This window comes from Mesoplodon mirus (genome assembly GCF_964341445.2).
Source record: "Mesoplodon mirus genome assembly, chromosome: 4".
In the NCBI taxonomy this organism is placed as follows: domain Eukaryota; kingdom Metazoa; phylum Chordata; class Mammalia; order Artiodactyla; family Ziphiidae; genus Mesoplodon; species Mesoplodon mirus.
In genome coordinates, this window is record NC_138979.1 from 112,268,525 (window position 1) to 112,295,443 (window position 26,919).

The following is a 26,919-nucleotide window of genomic DNA, read 5'->3' on the forward strand; positions in this document are numbered from 1 at the left end:
TAATGTCTGGAGTAGTCTCTTTGTAAATACTAGGGTTTTTAACTAATACTGACTGAGAGAATTCTTCACGATCACATACTATTTCTTTTTGCCTACAATTAGTTAATCTACTATATTTTACTACAAGTGCTTAATTGGAAACAAAACCCAGCTTAGTAACACTGGAACAGTACCAACTCCACTGACTGTCCATTTCATTAACTAAGTCCTTCCCTCCCTCCATTACACACGTGTTCCTGCTCAGACTATGAGCCACCCTCCAAACATCTCTACCTATCAGGCATGTATCAGTGACAGAAGCATTTTAACAGTTTAGGGGGAAATCTACCAAAATCCTTCGATGAAATCTTAACCATTCCTGGTCCAAAATGAAATTTTTATACAGAGAAGATGAATTTTGAACAGTTTAAATAAACTATCCAATATAAAAATATAAAAAAGAGAATAGTGACAGCCTCAATACCACAAAGCTAAGACCCTGGTGATCACAATTCTAGCTACATGTTCATGTCAAACCATTTACTTAACAAATATTTATTGAGTGCCTAAGGTGTCAGTGTTCCATCACATAAACTCACTCAAAGGAATGAGAATTAAGACCAGAAACTTAATTCCTTAACATAGAAAGAGCAAAAAAGGAGTATCCCAGTTTCTTCAACTAATACTCTGAACCTATAATAAGCAAACAAGTCAAGTACTTTCTCTATTTTGGACTTTTTGATACCTTATATTTCCCACAGCTGCTTTGCATATATTCTAACCATCAAAAGTTCAACAATGCATAAATCAAAGTAAACTTCAAATCAAAAGACAGACACATAAAATAGCTGTTAATATATTTAAAAGTACTTAATTCACTCATAATTAAAGAGGTACAAATAAGAACTAGAGACGCCTTTTTCACCTACTAGTTAAAGAAAAAATTTTAAGATGATAATATCTACTTTTGATGATAGGGAGCTGCATATGCTTCCACATTCTTCATTGGTGGGTATAAGTTGATATATCTTCTTGAAAATATATATATATCTTTTGACCGGGGAATCCCACTGTTAGGAATTTATCCTAAAAATATACTGGCAATGAGAATGCAAGGATATATGCACAAGATATTCATTGCAACATAATTTGTAACAGTAAAACACCTTGAAATAACTTAAATGCTCATGAATAAAATTACAGTGTAGGGCTTCCCTGGTGGCGCGGTGGTTGGGAGTCCGCCTGCCGATGCAGGGGACGCGGGTTCGTGCCCCGGTCCGGGAAAATCCCACATGCCGTGGAGCGGCTGGGCCCGTGAGCCATGGCCGCTGGGCCTGTGCGTCCGGAGCCTGTGCTCCCCAACTGGAGAGGCCACAGCAGCGAGAGGCCCGCGTACCACAAAAAAAAAAAAAAAAAAAAAAAAAAAAAAAAATTACAGTGTAGGAATAAATGAAATTCTATTCTACTACAAAGACATGAGGCAAATCTTTATGTACTGATATGGGATGTCCAAGATAAAATATTAAGTGAAAAAAAGGAAATCACAGAACAGTCTGTATAGTATAACTCCACTGATAGAAAAAGAAAGATAGTCATAGTATATAATATAAAAATGTGTAATAAAAAATTTCTGTAAGAATTCACAAGAAAGTGTCAATAGCAAGTACCTTGGGGGAGTAGAAGTGAGGTCGTGGGGAGAAGACATACTTTAGAAGACCTTTCCTTTTTTTTATATGTACTTTTTGTATTGTCTGAATTCCTCACCAGAGTATGTTTTATTTTTATATTTAAAAAACTCATCAGTTCTGAAATGTGGAATTCTTGTCAAATTACAAGCTTAGTGCAATTTAAATAAATGATACCTAGAAGAAATCAATTCACATTTCCATAATTTATTTCACAGATAAGGACTGGAACATCAATTTCTTTGGCTCGCTGAATGTTATGCTGTTTATGAAGTACTTTCAGGAATGAAAATGAAGGTGATCATAAGATATTATAGAATATTATATCTTCTTTTCAAAATTATCTGGAAAAAAGAAGCTCTAACTCTTACAGTCCTTTTTTTAAACCATAGACCATGTAAAATTACTTTTTAATGTAACTAAATTGAGTCTTCACAATCAACTGCAGAAGTAGATTCCTAAAACTTACCAAGTTGGGAATAGAAACAGCAAGAAAAAAAGCTGAGGAGTGAAAAGTAGAAAATGGGTACAGAAAATAGAATTAGAGAAGGGAGTAATGTCACTTAGTATAAGCAGGAAAAGGGTGACTTTAGAGAGAGTCAGTTCCCACAGGAATACTATACCTAACAGCTGGCTGTGTTCCCCTGTGATGGAGTTCTGACTCGGGTCTGAAAAACAAACAATTGAAAAGAAAAGAAAAATGAATGACCAAAACAAATAATTTCTTAAAAATCAGCAACAAAAGTCAACCAAGGAAATAAGCAAAAAAAATTTTTTTATGATGCTCAAGAAACATTAATATAAGGATATTAAAAATAGAACTATTATAAAAAATAATTCCACAGCTTCCTCAAAAAATTAAACAACAGAATTATCATGTGACCCATGGTATACACCCAAAAGAATTGCTAACAGGGACTCAGATACTTGTACAACAATGTCTACAGCAGCATTATTCACAATAGTCAAAAGGTGGAAATAATCCAAGTGTCCTCCAAAGATGAATGGATAAACAAAATGTGGTACAGATGGTCTCTGACTTATGATGGTTTGACTTAAGATTTTTCGGTTTTATGATGGTACAAAAGCAATATGCATTCAGTTGAAACCGTACTTTGGATTGTGAATATATACACACATATATATGTGTGTATATATACACATATATATGTATACATATATATATACACATATGTATACACATATATACTTTTTTTTTTTTTTTTGGCTGTGCTGCACAGCATGCGGTATCTCACTTCTCCAACCAGGGATCGGACCCTTGCACCCTGCAGTGGAAGCGCAGTCTTAATCACTGGACCGCCAGGGAAGTCCCTGGATTTTGAATTTTCATCTTTTCCTAGGTTAGTGATTTGCAGTACAATACTCTCTTGTGATGCTGGGCAGCGAAGCGAGCCACAGCTCCCAGTCAGCCAGGCAATCAGGAGAATAAACAACCATTACAACCGTTCTGTACCCATACCACCATTCTGTTCTCTACTTTCAGTATTCAATAAATTACATGAGATATTCAACACTTTGTTATAAAATAGTCTTTGTGTTAGATGACTTTGCCCAACTGTAGGCTAATGTAAGTGTTCTGAGCACGTTCAAGGTAGGCTAGACTAAGCTATGATGTTCAGTAGGTTACGTGTAGTAAATGCACTTCGACTTAATATTTTCAATTTAGGAAGGGTTTATCAGGACGTAACCCTACTGTAAGTCGAAGAAAATCTATATATACATACAATGGGATATTATTCAGCCATAAAAAGGAATCAAGTTCGGATACATGCTACAACATGCATAAACCATGAAAATATCACACTACAGAAAATAAGCCAGAAGCAGAACAAATACTGTATGATTCCATTTATATGAAATACCTAGAAAAGGCAAATTGGCAAACTTATAGAGACAGAAAGTAGGTTAGAGGTTACCGGGGGCTGGGGAGTGTGTGGGGGGGGAATGGGGAGTGGGATGTTATTACTTAATAAGCTGTAAAGAAACCTCTAAAATAGAACTGGAGGATATAAAATGGAGAGTCTCATCCATGTGCCCTCAGGAAGACAAAACTGAACTAAGAGGCTGATTTCCCATAAATGCCTGATTTATAGAAACAAAATCTTCTCAGATGATGGGGGGTTGATCAGAGGTTGCCTCATATCAAACTTGCTAAGTTTTGCCAGAAGCATGAACAAGAGATGGCCCAGGTTGGGTTAGTCTCACAAAGTGGGCTGAATTGAGCTTTGTTTGTGTGACGAGACTGATTCTGTCTGCTCAGGAAGTTTTCAAGGCTAGTCTCTGTTTGTTTTTGATTTTAACTGACTCAAACTGAACTCTCCCCTCTTTACATTCCCTGCCCATAAATACAACCTACCCCAAACTTTCACCGGACTCACCTGTAGCTTGCTACAGTTTGCTTGTCCCAAATTGCAATTCCTCTGCTATTCCTGAATAAATTCATCTTTTCCAGCTTGCCTCAGTTTACCTCTTTATTTAGGTCAACAGAGAACAGAGTTTCTGTTTGGGGTGATGAGAAATTTTGGAAACAGTGGTAATGGTTGTACAACATTGTGAATATAATTAGTCACTGAATTGTGCACTAAAAAATGGTTAAAATGGCAAATTTTGTGTTATATATATTTTATTACAATAAAAAGTTAAACAAATAATCACATAAATTTGGCCAAGCAATATTAGTTCCATAAAGTAGAAGGATGATTCAGGGCCTATGACATGAATTACATTTTCTTTTTAATGACAAAGGAACATGTGGCCATAGCAGTTCCAAGTCAAGACATAAGGAAAGCACTCATTACTACTAGCAGATATGTTCTGATTTGACTTTCAGATAAAATGACTAAACTGGCTTTTATAAATATCTCTTTCTTCAGTAATCTATAATAAAATTAGTGACAATAAAACAAGTTCCTAATCCAGGAGATACTGACAGTCGCCACTTAACGACCAATCTCTTGCTTATTTTAAAGGCTTGGAAAGCATTAAGGGCTAAATATGGAAAAGACTCTGAGCTGCACTTTCCTCAAAGAGTAAATCTCGGGCTTCCCTGGTGGCGCAGTGGTTAAGAATCCACCTGCCAATGCAGGGGACACGGGTTCAAGCCCTGGTCCGGGAAGATCTCACATGCCATGGAGCAGCTAAGTCTGTGCGCCACAACTACTGAGACTGTGCCCTAGAGCCCGTGAACCACAACCACTGAGACCGTGTGCCACAACTACTGAAACCCGCGTGCCTAGAGCCTGTGCTCCTCAACAAGAGAAACCACCGTAATGAGAAGCCCACGCACTGCAACGAAGAGTGGCCCCCACTCGCCGCAACTAGAGAAAGCCCACGCGCAGTAACAAAGACCCAACGCAGCCAAAAATAAATGAATAAATAAATAATTTTTTTTTAAAAGAGTAGATCTCTTGAGATACTGAGGATTACATCTGGATTCCTTGAATGCGTTTAAGGAATAAAAATAATTTTAGACTGGGGGTCTATGAACAACGCGGAAAAAATTACATCCTCATTTTCACTAACCTCTAATTGAAGTTTAGTATTTTCTCCAAATATGATGTAGGCAACAAATTACATAAAAGTACCAGTGATTTTGTCAACAACAAATATCTGATATTTTCCTATCACATTATAGTTGTTGCATATATCTCATAATATCTTTTAGGTTCCACACTACTTTGAAATTATGGTAGTTATTAGAGGGGCTGCTAGCTTTAAGCAGGTTTAAAGACTGCCAAAGAGGTCCAAGATATAAAAAAGATTAAAAATTACTATTTGAAACAAAATCCAAATAACATTTTCCGTGGTGTTTCTAAATATAAAATATATAAATATATATAATTAAATCTAACACTTTAAGCATCCCAGACAGAAAGAACCAATCAGAATACTAAACAAATTCTGATTTCTGATGTATATAGTCTATATTATAGTGGAAGAAATAAGGTAAAAACCTGATTCCTACAACTAAAGTTTTAAATGCTATGTGAGCATTTAATGATATATTTTTAGAAGATTTTCTTCATCTTAATTTGGTTTTAAAAAAGAGAAATTCCAAATTTTTAAAAGATATTTTCGCCAACATACTAGGAAAGTGAATTCCCAGTTTTTAATTTAAACTAGTTTTATTTCCTGTCTAAATAAAGAATATGGGTTGTTCTTGTACATAAGACAAAAGTAGGACTAACAGTTCTATAGCATGTTAATGTATTAGATCGTTCTCTCTCTCTCTCTCTCTCTCTCTCTCTGCCCCCTCATGTAGGGGGAAAATTGGGCCCTATCATTATAGAGAAACAGGTACATAATAACATGAAAGGAAGAGTACAGAAAGAATCATATAATTTCAGAACCAGAAGAAACTTGGTCATCATCTAGATCTACTTTAGTGATTCCGAAGGCAAAGTTGCAGAAGAGTTATCAGCATCATCTATTCTCCCTAAAACTATACCCTTCTCAAGATTCTGATTCCCAGATACTGTCACTAATGGGAATGCCTTTATCTCTCAGGTGTGCTTTCAGAACAAAGTTGAGAACCTTGGATTTTAACATCTAAAGTTGAGAAGAATGCTTGGGTTAATGAGTGACCAAAGACATATCACACTACTGACAAAAGAGGAAGGTTGGAGATAACAGTCTTCGTGTTTGAGAACCTATGTTCGTGTTTCTCAATACTCTGTAATTCTAATTTTTCTTGCTCTAAAATAAAGTACAATAGCCTAAAACAAGTTATCTGGAATTGCCAGGGAATGTATCTATGAAAAAAAAAAGAAAAACATCTCAGATAACTCAGACAGAATAGGTATGATTTTAGAGGGGGGCGGTATATAAGTGACATTTTTTCTTAAAAAGAATTACCATCTTCTTTTTTTTTTCTTTTAATAACTTTTTCAGGGCTACTGTTTTTTAAATTTTTTATTTATTTATTTATTTTTGGCTGCGTTGGGTCTTAATCACTGCGTGGGGCCTTTTCTCCAGTTGCGGTGCGCGGGCTTCTCATTGCGGTGGCTTCTCTTGTTGCGGAGCACAGGCTCTAGGAGCGTGGGCTTCAGTAGTTGTGGCTCACGGGCTCCAGAGCGCAGGCTCAGTAGTTGTGGCGCACGTGCTTAGTTGCTCCACGGCAATGTGGGATCTTCCCGGACCAGGGCTCGAACCCGTGTCCCCTGCATTGGCAGGCAGATTCTTAACCACTGCGCCACCAGGGAAGCCCAGAATTACCACCTTCTTTACTGTATATTTCCTTGCCTTCTGAGCTGTGCATACATGATGTATGTGCATTTTCTAGTCAAGCCAGGACTCTTCCCTGAACACCCTCCTATACAGTCAGTCCTCTGTTTCCAGGGGTGTGGAATCCATGGATTTGGAGGGCCTACTGTACTATGCCATTTTATATAAGGGATATGAGCATCTGCGGATTTTGGTATTCAAGGGTGGTGGGGGTCCTGGAACCAAACCCACCCGGATTCCAAGGGACGACTGTATTTGAGATGAGTAGAAATAAGTCTACTGTATAGTTCCTCACAAGTTTTTTCATTTATTATAATTAAAGGAATGCAGGGCAATCTTTACCTGATACTTATTTGGTTATATGAAGACTAACCTCAAGGACCTGCAAATAAATGCTTCATTAATACATGTAAAAGCTGAAACAAGGGCAAATTTAAGCTCATGAACCCACCAGGATGAAACTAGCCATGCCCATAAAAAAATCACAATTGGTAAATGGGTTTAAGTTGAAGGGCGTTTCTGGGCTGCAATCCAAATTGTGTATTCAACATGATAACAGTGCTCTGAGATGTGTCTGGGCACCTTTCTATTGTCCTTTGTCTGAACTCTCCCATTTAACATTTTTCCTGCCTGTGTCACTAATGAGGGCACACCCAAGTTTGCCTAATACTGGGAGTTGTCCTAAATATTACTCAAAAGGATACTTGTTTTAACCAAATTACTTCCTGTAATGGGAACAATGTGATTTTGTCAACAACAAATATCTGATAATATCCATAATGTGACTATTTTAACCCTTTGATGGCCTTCCTAAATTAAGCCACTCCTAGGTCATAATACAACCAGATTATATACAAAAGCCTGTGATACTCTACAGGCAAAACGGTAGTTCAAATTAAAAATAGAAACATACACCTTTTCACAACAGGTAAATGCCATCAGAAAAATGAACTGAAACTATTTCCTCGTAACAGTAATGATATAGTAGTTTTACAAAATGGGCACTTGCTCACTATATTTAGTTTATCCTGGGCAAACGGTAAAGAACAGAGATTTTATTTAATTTCTTGCCATGTGCCTTGGAGCACAGAGAGAAAAAAATGATTGTGGGTGGTATTCACTTGCAAAACTGCCTCTATAAAAAGTTTTTCTAAAGAGCCTTATTATCTCCCTTAGTTTCCCCATAGCAAGTCTTTTTCTGAATTTCCTTTCATAATCGCTTCATCTACTATTCTTGGCAGAGAATTTGAAGCAAATAAAGCTAGCCTATATCTTGCATCTAAAACTCAGTGTAAAAGGTTTAAGTCTTCATTAAAGATAGATCAGTAATTTCATTAAAATAATGCAATCAATAGTGGAAACTGTTGCCTAAACATTTAGAAAAAGAAGTAGGCATGACCAAGGGCATATACATCAGGACAATTAGCTTATTATGCTACTGTCTATATTATCTAGACATACTACAAAAACTATTTAAAGATACCAGGACTTCCCTGGTGGTGCAGTGGTTAAGAATCCGCCTGCCAATGCAGGGGACATGGATTTGAGCCCTGGTCTGGAAAGATCCCACATGCTGTGGAGCAACTAAGCCGGTGCGCCACAACTACTAAGCCTGCACTCTAGAGGCTGCGAGCCACAACTAGAGAAAGCCCGCGTGCAGCAACGGAGAACCAACACAACCAACCAACCAACCAACCAATAAATAAATAAATAAATAAAAATTTAAAAGAAAGAAATAAAGATACCAAATACCTGAAATCACCAGTCTCAACACATTTCTAATTTTCTGGACTCCAACTTTAAAAAAACCAAAGCAGCATCATCATAAGAAGCCACTGTGACTCGGAATTAGGCAAAGATGATTAAAGATAGAACCAAAGACAATTACTCTAACATTCACATTTATTAGATTCTGCCTCTCTATTATGAGTAGGTTTTAATTTTGGTGGGAAACTTAGGAGGGAAAACAAGTTGAAATAAGGTAAAATCAGAAAAGCTTATCCTCTTTACATAGATTTTGAACTGACTGCGATAAAACTAGACAGACCTAAGAAAATTTACATGTGAGTTACTGGGTTTAAGTAAATAGATGGGTGAAAAAAATCAGGCAATTTTAGGCAAAGTAATTAAGCAATAAGATGGAAATGTAAAGCACTGCATACAAAAAGTTATTAAATCATTAGTTATTTATGCTTCAAGCCTACCCCATAAAGGAAAGTCAAAAGATCCTTATTTGAACTTTTAATAGAAATATAATTTTTAAAAGGTATTTAGAAGTATCTGTCAAAAAAAGATAGTTTCTGCTGGGATTTATAGTTTAGTCCAAACTATCTGCCATGTAAATGATTTGTGTAGACAGCTAGCTAACCATGGAGAGAATAAGCAGGGTAGCAGCACTGAACCATGGACTGTACTTCATGTATGGTGCATATTCCTTATTATTAATAGGGGTTTGGGGAGAAAATGATTTGGAGCAGGAATGTTAAGTAAATTTGGCAAATCTATTTAATAGTCAAGTAGATTTCTATAATGTTTAATTTCTCAGACCCTCCAATATGCTAATGGCTACCTAACTAATCTCCAAAGAATATAATATTCAGCATTCCTAAATATATCAGAAGAGATACCTTGTTTTTCATCAAACATCTTGTGTAATTAGTGTTCTATGGTATACACTTTGGGAAATGTTCAACTAATTCATATCAATATACTAAGGTTAAAAGAGAACTCCCGGAACCATCACTCCCATTTACTCATTCATTCACTCCGTAATACTCCCATTAAGTCAGTATTTTCCAGATTTGCCTAGTCAAAAGAATCATCTAGAATATTTGTTAAACTACAAATCCCTGGGTCACATAACTAACCCTAATGACTTGATCTCATAGGAGGAGGCTGAGATTCTGCATATTTATGAAGGGCCCCAGATGACTATTATAAAAATTCATTCAACCATCCATCAGTTCAAATATTTGAGTGATTAATAAATCCCAGGCATTGTTCTATGTGCTAGGGATAGAGCAGTAAGTAAAAAAAGACAAATGTCCTATTCTCACGCAGACATGGGAAGATAAAGTATAAAAGAAAATTAAAATGAACTTATTTACAAAACAGAAATAGAGTCAGATGTAGAACACAAACTTAAGGTTACCAAGTGGGAAAGCGGGGGAGGGATAAACTGGGGGCTTGGGACTGACATATACACACTACTATATATAAAATAAATAACTAATAAGAACCTACTGTATAGCACAGGTAACTCTACTCAATACTCTGCAATGACCTATATGGGAAAAGAATCCAAACAGTGGGTATATGTATATGTATAATTGATTCAATTTGCTGTACACCTGCAACTAACAATATTTCAATCAACTATATGCCAATAAAAATTAATTTTAGAAAAAGAAAAGAAAATTAATAATCAAGATTATTTTCTTTATAACACTAGTCCAAAATTAAGGAGAGTGAATGGAGAGGCTATTTTGTTTATTTATTTATTTTTTTCTTTTTGGAGAGGCTATTTTGGATTGGGTACACAGGGAAGATCTTTCTGAGGAGGTAACCTTTAAGATGAGACTTGTATATAAAGGAGACAAACATGTGAGGATCTGGACAAAGACTGATCAGGGCATTAAGAGTAGCTACACAAAGGCCCTAGAATGGGAATAAGCTTGGCATGTTTGGGAAACATTAACATGGCTAAAACACAGTGAGTAGGAAAGCAGTTTTAAAGAAAAGAAAGAAAGAAAGGTTAGCAAATTAGGTAGCAGATACATCTTGCAGTATTGCAGACCATGGTAAAGAGTGTGAAGTTTATCCTAAAAATGATATGAAATAGCTGGAAGGTTTTCAATAGCAGCATGATAGGTCTGATTAACCTTTTAGAAGATGGAGACTGTTGGCTGAAGAGTGGATTGTGGAGGGAGTGAGAGCGGAAATGGGGGAAACAAGCAGGAGTCTACTGCAGAAATCTTAGAAAGATATGATCATGACTGTAGTGAAGATGGTGAAAGCTGAGAGGTTGATGATATCTTCTGGAATGAGAGATCATGAGTTAGTCTTTGAAGCTAATGTCCATTTTATTTTAAAATTTGTAGTTCTTTTCATTTTTTTACTCAACAAATATTTTTTGAGCACCTTCTACATGTGAAACACTGTTCTAATTACTAGAAATGTGGTAACAATATCCCTGCCATCAAAGAGATTACATGTTAGTAGGGAAGAGACAAACAATAGACAAACAACATACGTGTTAAGAGTAATAAGAGTTATAAAACAAAAAAAGAAAAGCAGAGTAAGAAGACAGAGGATTAGTGGGGGCATGGTTTGTGTGCCTATTTATAGTTTAGACACCGAATCTAAAAAAGGTCTCTCAGCTAATGTGATAATTTGACCAGAAACTTGAAGTGAGGCCTCTAGCCATACAAATATCTGTAGGAAGAACACTGCGGGCAGAGGGAACAGTTAGTGCAAAGACCCTGAAGCAGGTACATGTTGGCCTGTTCAATAAACAGCAAGGAAGCTAAGTTACCAAACAGAAGAGCAAGGTAAAAGTGATAAGATGTGGGATAAGAGATGAATGTGTGTGTTGGTGGAGGGGCACAGATCATATAGGGCCTTGTAGGACATAGTAGGGACTTAACCATTTTCTTTTGAGTGAGCTAAAAAGCCACTGGAAGGTTTTGATTTATGTTTTAACATGACCACCTACCTAGGATGGTAACATAACATAACTGCTGTCTGGAGAATAGATTGCAGGAGGCAAGTGAGGAGGTAGAAAATAGTTAGAAGGCTTTCACAATGGTCCCAGAAAAGATAATGGTAGCGTGGATCAGCTCAGTGGTAGTGGAGGTGCTGAGAAGTGATTAGATGCTGGGTATGTTTCAATGGAAGGATTCACAAGATTAGTATGCTGATGGACTGGATATGGGGTAGGAGAAAGATAGGAGTCAAAGTTTTTTCCAAAGCAATTAGATGGACAGAGATGCTATTTTCTGAGCTGTGGAAGACTGGGAGAAGAGCAGTGCTGGTGATGAGGAATGCAGGTGGTGAAAGAAGGCCCTCTGTGATAGCTGTGCAGCTGTCCCGGAGAAAACACGAGGCATAAAGAAAAGACAACACAGGATTTGGAAGCAGATAAAGCTCAGGTGAGATCCCAGCTCTACCACATGTTATTCACGTAACTCTGGGAAAATGATATAATTTCTTAGCCTTAATTCACTATCTATGGAACAGGAATAAAACTACACCACAGAAAATTACTGTGAGGATTAGAGACGGTAGATACGCATTAAATTTTAACTATAAAGATAACTGAGATGAGCCATGGAATGATCCTCAAGAGAAATAATAAAAATTGTAGTGCTGCAAATAATCACGGTAAAAATTAGAATTTAGGTAGCTGGAGATATTTCTTGGAACTTTAAACATTTTGCAATTGTACAATAGTACTGAGGAAAATATAGAAGTAATGCGGGTGAACCCTTGGGTTCACTGGCTTAAAATTGTATGGGCATGTGGTATTAATCGTTTTGATTCACCCAACTTATTTCAAAACTTGATACGTTTGTAGTTTGGACTAAATATGCATTAACACATGATTTGAGATTTTTAGATAAGATAATTACAATAGTAATTACCCAAGAGTGCCTGTACTACATTCCCCGTACAAGTTTATTAATGACATCAACGCAAACAAACAATAATAATTTAATTCAGTAAGTTTTAAAGACACCTAAAACTGTTAGCTACTGTGAGGAATAAAGGAATGAGTATATTTCCTGACATTAAGACGCTCATAATCTGGTGGAAGAGTCAAATTCAACATAAAAAACTATGAAAGAGGGACTTCCCTGGTGGCGCAGTGGTTAAGAATCCGCCTGCCAATGCAGGGCACATGGTTTCAATCCCTGGTCCGGGAAGATCCCACATGCCACAAAGCAACTAAGCCTGCATACCACAACTACTGAGCCTGCACTCAAGAGCCTCTGAGCCACAACTACTGAGCCCTCGTGCCACAACTACTGAAGCCTGTGCACCTAGAATCTGCACTCCGTAACAAGAGAAGCCACCGCAATGAGAAGCCCACGCACTGCAACAAAGAGCAGCCCCCACTCGCCGCAACTAGAGAAAGCCCGCGCGCAGCAAGGAAGACCCAACACAGCCAAAAATAAATAAATTAATTAATTAAATAAAAAAACTATAAAAGAACCCCTCCCCCACTCTGGGCATGAGAAAGTAAAGCCAATGCAGTTATGGACAGACTCAGGGCTTTAAGGGTAGAGATATTAGGAAGAGATAAAGATCACCTACCTAGGATGGTAAATATGGTTTCATTTTTACTATTTGAAAACGTTTAGTAACCACACTATTTCACTTTCATTATTTTTATATTTTGATTACTTCTGTAAGAACACAAGCATTCATAAATATTTATCATAATTTTACACTAAAAGTTTATTAAAATCATCTGTTCTAAACATCTTGGTAGGTTTTTATAACTGTGATTTTAGATTATCAGGATGTGATTCCACCTTCTCCCTACACCCCTACCATTAACCCTGTTACCTGGGAGTTGAAGTAGTTTATCAAATAGAATTTTCTTATGTCTGTTCTAGAATATCTGTAACATCTCTTCAAAACTCAATGATCTCTTTTTTTTCACAGGCTCAGAGCCTCTGCTTGGCAATAGTATCTAGCAAGATTAAAATCATTTACATTACATCTGTTTTTAGTTTGTATTTTATTTATAGAGTGGCAAGCACTGCTGGTATTTCATTTGGTGAAAAAGTTTCTTATATAAAGGAAAGCAGAAAAGCACTGACAGTGTAGGAAAAAAAAGAATGCAAAAATGATACATAAAAATGGAAAGATTATAAAGATAGTCTCTAAGTGACTCAATTTAGGGAAATCTTCCTACTATCATCATACCAAACCTGTACAACAACCCTGTGAGGAAGAATTATTCCCATGTTCCCGAAGAAACTAGCTCAGAAAACGGAAATGACTTGCCCAAGGTGGTAGAGCTGATAACCTGTGGTGTTGCCCTTAGTGCTGCAAGCGTCCAAAGGAGAAGAGTAACATGCACTGAGGCGGTAGGAGCTTTAAGTAGAACTGTTAAGAACCTTAAAAATCGTGGAGAACTCAAAATCACAGGAGAGGAACAAACATGGCACATGTCTGGGATCGTCTTGGAAGGGTTGGGTCCTATCAGGAAAAGTCTTGACGTCTAAGGGAGATGAAAAACAACTAAAATTCTCTGTGTGGAAGTCTAAAAATAAAAGTGGTATTTTAGGTAAGAAAATAAGAGTGTAATATGCAAATGAAATGAATGCCAGATTTATCAGAGAACAGCAGGCGTGATCATTGCTAGGCCACTGTAGTTTTTCCATGTGCTAACACGCATCTCTAGCATGGTCTGTCTCTAGGTGGTTGTTATTATTAGTATTAGTTCAACCAATACTCTGAAAGCCTACTCTGTGTCAGGTGCTGTGCTAGGCACTACAGATACCAAAAGAGTAACCCTTTGATCTCAAGAATTTCGAGAGGAAATATGTAAATAATTATGAAAATAAAAATAATTGTTATAGTATAGGTACAAATACTGTGGGAATCAAAAAGGAAGTTAAACAAAATAAAGTGGTGATCAGGGATGGTGTCAAGGGGATAACTGAGCTAAATCTTGAAGGATGGGTAGTTTATCAAAAAACAGAATGGGTGAGAGAAAATGGACAAGGGGAGACACTCTAGTCAGAGGGATTGACAATGAGGACATAGCTAATTGAGAAGTTCTGGAGATAACATAGGAAATATACACCTAATAATATACCTGTATACAATATTAGGTATATATTATACCTAATACGTAATGCTATATAATGTTATATTAGTCTATAATACCATATATATAAATAAATGTATTGTACCTAATATATAATATATACCTAATTGATAGGAAAGGAGATTTTAAAAATTGACTTAATAAGTGGGTAAGATAAGAAGCAGAACCAGTCAGCATATATGTTTCCAACATTTGATTCTTCCCCCTTCTCATTCATCGAATCCAGTCAATTGTGGCTTCCACACCAATCTCTTCTTTCCATTGCCCCGCCACCATTTAGAGTCTCATTCTTCACAGCTTGTATCATTAAAATAGTCAATTATCCTCCCTGCCACCGACTCTCCTATCGTCAAACAATCCTGCATTTTCCTCCCTATTAATTCTGCCTTTATCAGGTTGCTTTATTGTTTAAAAAATAAACACTTTCAAAGATCTCCAAGTTAAAGTGCCAGGAGTGCCCAAGCATTTTGTGAAGAGACGATCATTCTCACTTCTTGTTTATATATATCCTGACATCATGTGTGGAGTACTGATTCAAGTCCCTCCACGGAAAGGAAAGGGTTGCCTTTGCAGGCTCTGTCTCCGCTCCTACTGTCAGTTTTCAGGCTGGGAGTAGTAGTGGTAATGGTGGTGGTAGCAGAGGCTAATGGCTTAAACAGCCATAAATAGATCCCCAGTTTACTTGTTTGAATCCCCTGGCTTAATAGGATGAACTCCAAAAACCTAATCCTGGCTTTCAAGTCCCTTTATAATCTAGCACTAGTTTACTCCTCTCTAACCTTATCATTTGCTGTTTTTAGTCATGAACTCTCTGCTCCACACTCTCTGGAATGCTTTGAGCCTTGATTCTAGACGCATGCATCTTTGTTTGTATCACTTTTTCATTGAAAATTTCCCTCTCTTTGGTCTCCACTTACCTGACTGCTATATCTTTCAAAGGCCCAATTCAAATGCTTCTTCTTCCTTAGCCCCACCCTGAGGTTTAATCTTCTAGAAGGTTTAATCTTCCTCTGAACTGTTGGGTATATACTGCCTTGTATTGTCTTTTAATTAACAAACCTATGAATTCAACAAATAAGTTTTGTTAAAACTCTTCTAAAATATATGGGAGTAAATCCACTGGAAGTTGAAGAGCTCGTGAGATGAACATAATTTTGATTTTAATGCAGTCTATAACACTTGGAAGATAGCAAGAATAATAGCAAAAAGCAGATTTAATAAAGCTCACAGTATAAAGATAAAGACAGTTTCTTAGACCAAATCCACAAACTGATTAGCCAAGAAAAGTATAAATGACAGAAGAGGGCAGTACTCACACAGTTAAAAATCATAGAAAAATCTCACCAAGAAGTGACAAAGAAGAAAAGATTGTTTGGGGATTGTTGTAAATATTCAAGAGATCGTTGATACCTGACGTCCTTCTTTGGCTTTATGGATGATCCAAATTATTTTTCATGCACTGTAGACAAACATATTTCATGTTTTCGTCATTTTACAATAAAAGATGGTTTTGGAAGAATAAGGCCTGACCATATAGACTACCTCCTTAACAAAAAGGGAAGGGAATTGACCCAAACATTCAAATTCTAAGGAGCTACAGAGCTAAGGAATTAAGCTGAAGCTCTGCATTATGGGGACTAAGAGGATATGGTAAACATTTCTGATATTTTAAGAGTCTTTACTGATTTTATGTCATTGGTAAAAGGACAACTGCTTAATGCAAGCTGAATTTAACGTTTTCTAGATTTTCAAACATACAGAGAAATTAAAATAGAAACTACCGTACATGCTGCAATTTAAAAAGTCTGTTTCTAGTGTGTATGTATGTGAACATAAACATGAACACATACATATATATGTTTTGATTATTAGTAAATGTGTAATGATCTTCTATAATTAAAAAATATATATAAATATGGAATCTTACGGTATGTAACCTTTTATTTTGAGACTGGCTGCTTTCATTCAGCATTAAGGCCTTGGAGATTCATGCAAGTTGTTTCATGTACCAGTACTTAGTCCCTTTATTTAAAAACATTTTATTGAGGTACACTTTACATACCATATAATTCACCCACTTAAGTGTTCAATTCAATGTTTTTTAATATATTCACATTGTTGTGCAACTATCACCACAATCTAATTTTACATTTTGGTTCCCCTGTCCCCTTCCAAGAATCCCTGTACCCATTAGCAGTCAATCTCCATTTCACTCCCACCTTGCCCAGTCCACAGCGACCACGAATCTACTTTTTTTGTCTCCATAAATTTGCCTATTCTGGACATTTCGTATAAATGAAATCATATGTGGTCTTTTGTGACTGGCTTCTTTCATTTTGCATAACGTTTTCAAGGTTCTTCTATATAGTAGCAATGCATCTGTATTTCATTTGTTTTTACTGCCAGATAATACCCCATTATATGGATATACCACATTTTATTTATCTATTTATCACTTAGTGGACATTTGGGTTGTTGCTATCATTGGGGCTATCATGGATAATGCTGCAATGAACATTCCTGTACTATATCTTGTGTGGACATATATTCTCATTTTGAGTATATACCTATACTCAAAATGGAAGTGGAACTGTAAGATCATATGGTAACTCTATATTTAACTTCTTGAAGGACTGCCAAACTGTTTTTCAAAGTGGTTGCACCATTTTATGTTCCCACCATAAGTATATAAGGGTTTCAATTTTTCCACATCCTTGTCAACACTTTTTATTGTCCATTTTTTAAAATCAGAACCATCCTTGTGGATGTGAAGTGGCACCTCATTGTGGTTTTGATGTGCATTTCCCTGATGACTAATGTGCTTAAATGTGCTTACTGGCACTTTTTCCTCTCATCTCCATTTGGAAAGCTCTTACCTCTTTTTCCTCCCACAATTTTGAGGTTTTGCTTTGACTTATTTAGTACTTTTACATCATAAATATTATTGAATTGTTCCCTGAAGTATGTCCCTTTTGATTAGAGTCCTTACTTAGCATTTATATATTCCCAAAGAGTCTGACATTTTCCACTTTTTCTATCCCTTTCATTTTTATTTGGTTAAAAACCTTTCTTAAATGTTCTCAGAGAGGTTAAGCAGGTAATACACTCTCTAAAGTTACATTTATGATATAGTTCCCCCTTGTAGAGGGGATGATATCTTCACTGGAAATAGGGATTTCTGATTATAGCCTTTTTCTCTTGGTAATCTGTGGATACTCTTCCACTGTCTCCTAATTCCCAGTGTTGTGGATTAGAATTCTGATGTGAGCCTTATACTTTATAGGTATACCATGTTCTGTCTGGAAGCCTCCAAAATGAATCCCTGGAGTTCAAAAACTTTACCAGGATAAGCCTAGGTGTGTTTTTTTCAACACTGAGATCTTTCCTGGAACATCAATCTGCATAATGAACTCTTTCTTTAGCTCAGGAAAAATTTATTTATTTATTTAATTACTGCTTCTCTTCCATTTGTTCCTTTTTCTGTAAATTATATTAGCCACGTTAGGTGTCCTGAATCTATTCTCCAAGTCGCTTACTTTTTTTCAATCTATTTGTATTTTGGGCTTTGGGCTTTGACTCTTCCAGGCCATTAAATGATCATATTCATTCCTTTATTCAATAATTATGTACTGTGTGCTTACCATGCGCAAGACTGTGTTCTAGACATTGGGCATTGACAAAAGATCAGCAGGTATACAAGAGAAAATATTCCTGCTCTTATTGTGCTTACATTTTAGAGGAGATTTTTTTTTAAGTATATGTGCATGGATTGAAAGTCAGGTGGTAATAAGTATTTAGATGGGAAATCATATTTTTGCTCCATAATTTTTTTTCGTACTTCACTTGAACTTCCTTAAGTGCTCCTATTGTTTATTATTTTCATATTCAAGTTACTGTCTCCTCTGGCATTTCTATTTAGTTGGTCTACTGCATTGTTTAAGTGCTTTTTCTCTTTCTGGTTGCCTGGCTTCCCCAGATGAGTACTTTTTCTTTGTTACTTCAGAGGGGCTTAGGTTTCATTGTTGGAGGACCACAGGTAGGAGTAGTCTCAGGAGAACAGAAAGGCAAAGCAGCCTCTACCCCTGTAGATGGGCAGGGCAGCAGGCCAGCTGCCAGCCCTGTGGAGGCCCAGGAGAAAGGCTCCCGGCTCTCAGGTCTCCTTACATCTCCTATCCTCAGGGATAGGAAGACAGCAGTCCCTGCCTCTTTCCCTTTCTCCCCACTAGGGGAGTCCATGGATCTCTACCAAGCCAAGCTCTTTTCTGGATCTGCCATTCTTATCCTCAACCTGAGGATCTTCCAGCCCTTGAGGAACAAGTCCTGGGTCAGCTCTCCCTGACATACCTCCCACAGAGCTCAGGCCTCACTTGCATCTAACTGTTCGTCATGTCCAGGGGTCATATGGCTCAAGAGTGGCAGATACAGGCTGGAATTAGTAACAGAAGGATAGGGAGATTTCATCTTCCCAGGACCCTCTCTGAAAAGTAAGTCCTGGTTACAGACTAATCCTAAAAACTTTCAAATCTTGTCAAAGAAGTCAACATTTTAAAAAGCCTGTGCGAGGTCCAGAGGGTTGTATCATGTTCAGCTACTGCCCTAAATGTTAAACTCTGAGAAATAAGGAAGACCTTAATGTTAGTTGGATTTAAAGGATATTGACTAGATGGATGAATCTCAATTATGTTTTATAAAAGCAATCAGACAAAAGAAAGTACATACTGTATGATTCCATTCATATAAAATTATGGAAAATGAAAACTAATGTACTATAGTGACAGAAAACAGATCAGTGGTTGCCTGGGGGCCAGGGAATTAGATGAGTGGGTTATAAAAGGGTAAGAAGAAACTTTTGGAGGTGATGAAAATGTTATCTTGACTATGATAATTGTTACAGGAGTGTTATGTTAAAACTCATCAAACTGTACACTTTAAATATGTGCAGTTTATTTTATGTCAATTATACCTCAATAAAACTTTAAAAGAAGTGGTTTCTTTGTTTGTTTGTTTCTTGGGCTTTTTTTGGCCGTGCCCTGTGGCTTGCAGAATCTTAGTTCCCCAACCAGGGGTCGAACCTGTGTTCCCTGCAGTGGAAGTGCAGAGTCCTAACAACTGGACCACCAGGGAATTCCCAAAAGAAGTACTGACTGGGAAAAACATTTGTAATTTACATCACTAAGGGTTGATATCCCTAAATATAAAGAAAATCTAAAACTAAAGAAAAACACTAACAGGTAAGAGAAATGAACAGAAAGTTACTGAGCTTTTGAGAGTTTGAAATTTTCCATAATAAAAAATACATATAATTTTCAAAAAAATATTAAAACACTGTCCCTCACCCTCGTACAACACACAATTGAAGAGTTACAAATATACCTACAAAGCTATCGCACGTTTGGAGCACACTGCAACGTATATTTGAGTGGTGATGAATACTGAATGATGAAATGATCAAAGCTGGGGTAGAGGATCAGGCTGGAGGAAATGAGTATGAGACTAGTCTTGAGGTAATGTGGGTTTGTGTAATTTTTTAATGGCAGACAGGGAGTAGAAAGCAGAAGAGAGTTCATATGAAGAAAAATATATGGACAAAGGCAATGTGGTGGTGGAAAATGAAGATAGCTTCTGAAAAGGACTCGGTTCATCATTTCTAATACAACCATGGAAATCTCTTGTCACAAAAAGGTTATATGATGCAGTGTAAAGAACACACAGGAAAGGAGATCCAGTTCAGTGTATGAGGGTTTGGAATGGATCAAAATCATTTATGTTATTTATGTACCACATTCAATCTTTGCCATGTCTATGCTCTACCTATATTAGTATTTTTCTTTAAACAGACTTGTGTTTTTACCTAGGTTCATTCTAAGTAATAAGATCCATGAAATGAAATACTACAATTTTTTCTAATACACTAAAATATACACATCTTTCATGCCTTTAGCAGCATATTTATTCTTAAAGTTATATTAAAATTTAATTCTTTCGCTTACTCCATATGCTCGTTTTTCTCCCCACCAATAACCCTTAGTTTTTAAGGTTCCTATTCTCCTCTCACTGATAAGGTGCATCTCCCTTGAAAGTCAAGGAGTGGAGGGCTACTAAAAGACTGTCAGATTGAGCCAGGTTCCTTACCTGTTCATATCTCTCAATTTTTAGCATCGTTTGAAAGAATATCCTACATTTGGAAATATTCTACACCAAATAAAAAAGCAATCCAACACATGAAACTTAGAAGCAACAAGTAACTTTCAATTAATTTTGAAAAATCCACGAAGACAAAAGAAACAGAACCTAAGAAGCATTAGTAACTACTGAGAAAGTAGAGCAGCCTACTTCAGAAAACATAACATGTTTAAACGTGTGCTTAAAGTAGAGAGAGAGTGTGGTGTGATGACAAGAAAAACGGTTTTAAGGTCACAGAGACCTTACTTTGAATTCCACATTTACCACTTAAATAAACTACTTAAATTTCTTGGCACTTCGCTTTCCTTATCTCTAAAATGGTGATAATGGTTACCTGTCCTGGTTGTTGTGAGGATTAAATAAGCCAATATTTGTAAAGCATCTGGCGGTCAACAATTATTACTATAGTACTGATGACATTTTTAATGTAAAATTGTTTCCTCTTTCAACCTGGCAAAATCAAGAGATGCTACAGTCTTTAAAATTACCAGCTTATAATCAATTTTGTAACCTATGCTGTATGTCCAAATTCAGTCGGAAATTTGAAAACCTTTTGAATATTTTACAATATGCTAAAATTACACTCAATAAGTTTTTATAATCCTAAACTAAATGTTGCTTTGAGTATAGAATATTAAAATATTAAGCAATATGTATGTGTATATATTTTAGAGAAATTTTATCTTTATCAATTTAAACCAGTTCTACTCTGGTATATTTCCTTTTTTTTTTTTTTTTTGGCCACACCACACTGCATGTGGGATCTTAGTTCCCTAACCAGGGATGGAAACTGCGCCGCTTGCATTGGAAGTGTGAAGTCTTAACCAGTGGATTGCCAGGGAAGTCCCTGGTATATTTCCTGTGGGGCAAAGCATGGAATCTTTTTTTTTTTAATAAATAAAACAAATAAATTTATTTAAAAACAAAAAGAATACAAACATACTTTTATTTTCTCCCATTCTTTAAAAAAACAAAACGAAAACCTCTTGTCTTCCACTGGACAAATTGGGAACAATCTGAACATTGAAAATAATCATTATCCTAACTAATTGTAATACAAAACATAAATAAAAACCTTAAGCCCATAATGATACTCAAAAACAAGGAAGAATTTAAACAAAACAAAAAACCTCCTTGGTCACTACTGTGGCACCTACTCCATAACTACTTACTCTGAAAATACAGGAAAATAATTAAGGTTTATCCAGCCTGATTAAGATGAACTTCAGCTCAAAAGCATGGAGTGTTAATCACTGGGTCGCCAGGGAAATCCCTGGTATATTTTCTATGTGGCAAAAGTAGCTGAGTACACAGAGGGTCAGTATGTTGAGCAAGAAAGATCTGGGGAGTGAGAGATTCTAAAAAAATTGGTGATAAATTGTGAATCACTACATTGTATACCTGTAACTTATGTAATATTGTACATCAACTATACTTCAACCAAAAAACCCTAAATAAACAAAAAATTGGTGACAACAGTATTGAAATGGGGAACGAAAGTGTTGTCACTTTCATTGTCTGTGCATAACATGAATATGACAAAAAGGGTTAACGATCTAAACAAAGTTTTACGATGTACAGAACTGAAGGCAATCAGTCTCAAATTTGTATTGTATTAAGGTCTTAGATAGAGTTAAAAAAAAACATGGTGAAAAGAATTGGGAAGATATTTCAGGAGGTGTTAATCTTTCTGACAATGACAGAATATTGGGGGACGGGGCGGGAGGCAGAAAAACATGCCTCATGAAGCCGAGTTTAAGGATAAACTTTTGACCCTGAGATTTTAAAACATGCAGATCTGAATTTCTGTTAGTTGTGTTGATAAAAAAAAGCAACCCATGTGAATAAAGAGCTTTTAAAAATTTACTATAGAACAGATTTTTTTTATCAATACAAAGAAGCTCTTCAGTTGTCTATTTCAACTTATTTTAATATTAGTAAATAGAAAGGTAGCCATATCACCTTCCTTAGGACATAAGCTTTCATGGGTAACAAGCAGAACTAATGTTTAGGTAACAGTTTAACATCTTGAGGGTTCTTAATAAAATTTAAACTCCATTTAACATGAAACCTCTCTCCATAGTATGCACTCATGGCATTTGGATTACTAAGAGTCAATGTTTGGAGATGCTGCTCAATACCAATATAAAGTTCCCTTCTTTTCTGTTCTAGGTTCGTCTCTGAAAATTTCCTTATAAATCTTTCATTCTGCTATCTGTATCACGTGAAGGCAAGTCCAGCAGTTAAAATCTGCACAATCCATAGACACTATAAGATCTGATGAGCGAATTCCCTGGTGGTCTAGTGGTTAGGACTCGGCGCTTTCACTGCGGAGGCCCAGGTTCAACCCCTGGTTGGGGGACTAAAATCCCACAAGCCGCACAGTGTGGTCAAAAAAAAAAAAAAAAATCTGATGAGTGAGGGAGATCTGGAACAATTATTACACAGAAATATTTAAGCTCAATAAATATTTAAATAAATGAATGAATGTAACATTTATACCTGATTAAGTAAACGCAATAAACGGTAAAACTCTTGCATTATTCCTGTAAAAAAAAAATCACAGATTTCATAATGTTTACATCAAACCCTATGACCCATGCACATTAAGAGATACAGCAACTTTCTCTTATTTTTCAAAAGCCAGGACTTGGCATCATGGTGAGATGGGAAGCACATAAAATTTAGTAATTTTGAACACAGGCTCTGCCACTACTCACCATGTAGCTTTAGGCAAGTTGCTGTCAACAGCCTCAGTTTCGTTATCTCTGAAAAGGTAATAACAGGGACTTCCCTGGTGGCGCAGTGGTTAAGACTCCCCAGCTCCCAATGCAGAGGGCCTGGGTTCGATCCCTGGTCAGGGAACTAGATTCCACATGCATGCTGCAACTAAGAGCCAGCGAGCCACAACTAAGGAGCCCTCATGCCGCCACTTAGAGCTGGCACAACCAAATAAATAAAATAAATATTAAAAAAAATAAAACCACCACAACAGGGATTAAAAAAAAAAGGCAATAACACCTACTATCCCACAGAATGGGGAGAGGATAAAATTGATGAACACTTCACTAATTAGCCTCATCCCTTAGCTCTCTTTACCACAGGACCAATGTGCTATAACTACTTTAAACTTCTGTTTCCCACATGCTCTACACCTTCCTCTTATTCCTTCTAATTGTTCCTACTGCTTGCAATCTCCTTGTCTAGACCTCCCTTCAAGAATCAGTTGTGTCCCGTCCTCTGAGATACCTGTCCAGGGTCCCCTCTGGGCAATATTATAATCCTCTCCAGAATTTGTGATCCAAAGCGGTTTCTTTTTGTTTTTATTAAACCATTAATCACAATATAATAAGTAAATGGTAGCTCTTATTTTTGAGTGTTGTGTCACACGTGTTAAGTGCTTTATGTTCATTTTCCCATTAATTCACAACCACCCTGTGAAGTAAGTAGTACTGTTATTCCTTTTATCAATGAGTAAAGTAAGGCTTAGAAAAGTTAAATAACTTGCCCAAAGTCACTCAAGTAATAATTAATACAAATTATCACTGCTCCTAATTAGTAATAATTAGTAGGACTGGGATTCAAAGCCAGGTGTATGGCTCCAAAGCCATTCTGCTGCCTTTGGTGGGGAACTTATACTCCTTTGCCTTTGTAGCCTTAGGAAAAAAGTACACCTGGCATACGTTTAGTGAATAAAAAAAGGAAAAGAACAAATCTGTACACTGAATTGCCTATTGTGTGTAATTCACCTGGACGTGGAGGTACAGAATTATCCAACAAGATTTCTACTCTCAAGAAGCCTACAGTCAGTCTATCTGGGAGAGAGACTAGTGAACAGGTGATTGCAATACAGTGCGGTACATGCTATTTCTATGGACAGGCTTCAGAGAAAACATAGGAGAGGGCACCTAAACTGGATGGGAGGAGGAATATAGTCAAGAAAGATGTTAGGTTAAGTCTGAGTTTCTGCTTTTCCCTTCAAAACCAAAATTAAGTAGGATTTTACTAGACTGGCATTCTAGTAGCTGGCATGGCAGGGATGAATGTACTTTTTTTTAAACTGAAGTATAGTTGACTTACAATATTATATTAGTTTCAGGTGTACAACATAGTGATTTGATATTTTTATACATTACAAAAGGATCACCACAACATACATCTTTTTAAAATTAGTTTAGATTATGTCTACATTTATATTTCTATTTTATCTCAAATTACCTGTCTAGTTCAAATAAATCTCATCTTCTAAAAAACACATTTTAAAGGATGATCTGCTTTCTAAATATGTTCAATTTATATGACGGTACATCATATTTTTCTCTTCTCACAAAGAAGGAGAAACAATAAAAAAAAAGTGACTGGTTCCATAACTGGCTAGTATGAGAAGTGCTTGCAACAAAACCACAATCCATTTAGGATTTTACCTCAGAAGAACAAGTGGCTACAACTTATCACATCTCAAGCAACTGCTCCAAAACCACTATCTATCCTCAAGAATATTTTACTCCTAAGCAAAAACCAAACCAAACCAAAACAAAACAAAAACAAAAAAACACAAACAAAAAAAACTTTGAGGTTTTCCCCATATACGTTTTCTTCCTTTTTCCCCCGTCTAATTTAACCCTACAATAAAGATATACAATTTAGATAATGGATTCCCATCAGTTGTTCACTTACCAAACAGTAGTTCATTAAAGTGGATACTTTCTGGGCTGTCGTGGAAAACGCCAAAATAAAAAGCCTTATTAAATTCGAGTTAGATTATATCTGTCACTTCTTCCTTGTCCAAAACAATTACTATGGAAGAAAATTAATTAAGCCTAGCACTGTCACTTATTACAATGTTGGTTGCTATAAAAAATTTTTTACCAGTTTTCTAGGTGGTTACTAATAGATTAAATGATTTCAACACTGTTCTAATCTGAAGAAAGCAGATTTCCCCAAACATTATGGGACCAGTAAGGATGAAATAATAAAATAAAAAAATAAAGTAGAGGTGATAAGGAATGCACTTGTTTGCGTTTTGTGGGATTAATGAGACAACAGCAAAAACAAAAGCTTAATGGGATTAAAATCTAAGGGCAGCAAACACAATCAAGAAAGTGCAGCTTCGAGCACACAATCACAAAAGAGAACCTAACTTCTTTAACCTAGAGTTTGCAGAGAATCGGGTTCAAGTACAAAGTAGGTTAACCTTCTTTTCTTTTTTTTAATTGAAGTATAGTTGATTTACAATGTATTATTTTCATCTGTACAGCACGATTCAGCTTATGTATACACACACACACACACACACACACACTTTTATATGTATTCTTTTTCAGATTCTTTTCCCTTATAGGTTATTACAAAATATTGAGTATAATTCTCTGTGCTACACCGTAGGTCCTTGTTGAGGTTAACCTTACTTTCAACGTATCACCCTATTTATTTAGCAAAATGAAAAATAACCTGGTGGAAAAAAAAAAAAAACCTGGTGGACAAAGAGTTTATCTTCCCCTAGTAAATTCTCTCACTAAAAGGAAAAGATAAACAAATGGAACTTTTCTTGATAAACCTTATCTTGAAGTTAGAGATTTTAAAAAATTCATGAATGCTTGCTAGGACAAGAGAGGGTCAACAGCAGTTTACAGCAAAGAACTGTGATGTGTTACTTGCTATAGGGGACAGTTAGAATCATGAAATCCAAAGGAATTGTAAGATTTTTATTCCCTTAACCTTTATTCATGCACTAGAAGAGTTTTTGACAATTTATGAAAGTTACAGACTTAAAATATAAAGGGCTTCAAACTATGGCTGTATTTAATACCATAATGTTAACTCAGATTTTAATGGCATGTTAAAAATTCAAAACCACAATTCCCCCCAGTAAATGTAACTATTACCGTTTAGAGAAAATAATAGGGATAATCACATTTGTCAAATTTATTAAACCTGAAGCTATGCTAGTCACCATTACGACCTACTGTACTTTTGTTCTTTCAT

The 26,919-nt window shown here is 36.2% G+C and overlaps 1 protein-coding gene across 2 annotated transcripts in view; it reads right to left on the reverse strand.

Moving 5' to 3' along the window:
- The window catches only part of SLC12A6 (solute carrier family 12 member 6), an 88,045-nt gene that overhangs the window by 41,898 nt on the left and 19,228 nt on the right, over positions 1 to 26,919 (reverse strand). For both annotated transcript variants that reach the window (XM_082618130.1, XM_082618131.1), the window contains exon 2: positions 2,288 to 2,332. In XM_082618130.1, the coding sequence (XP_082474256.1) occupies positions 2,288 to 2,332 (45 nt within the window). The remainder of the gene's footprint in view (positions 1 to 2,287; positions 2,333 to 26,919) is intronic.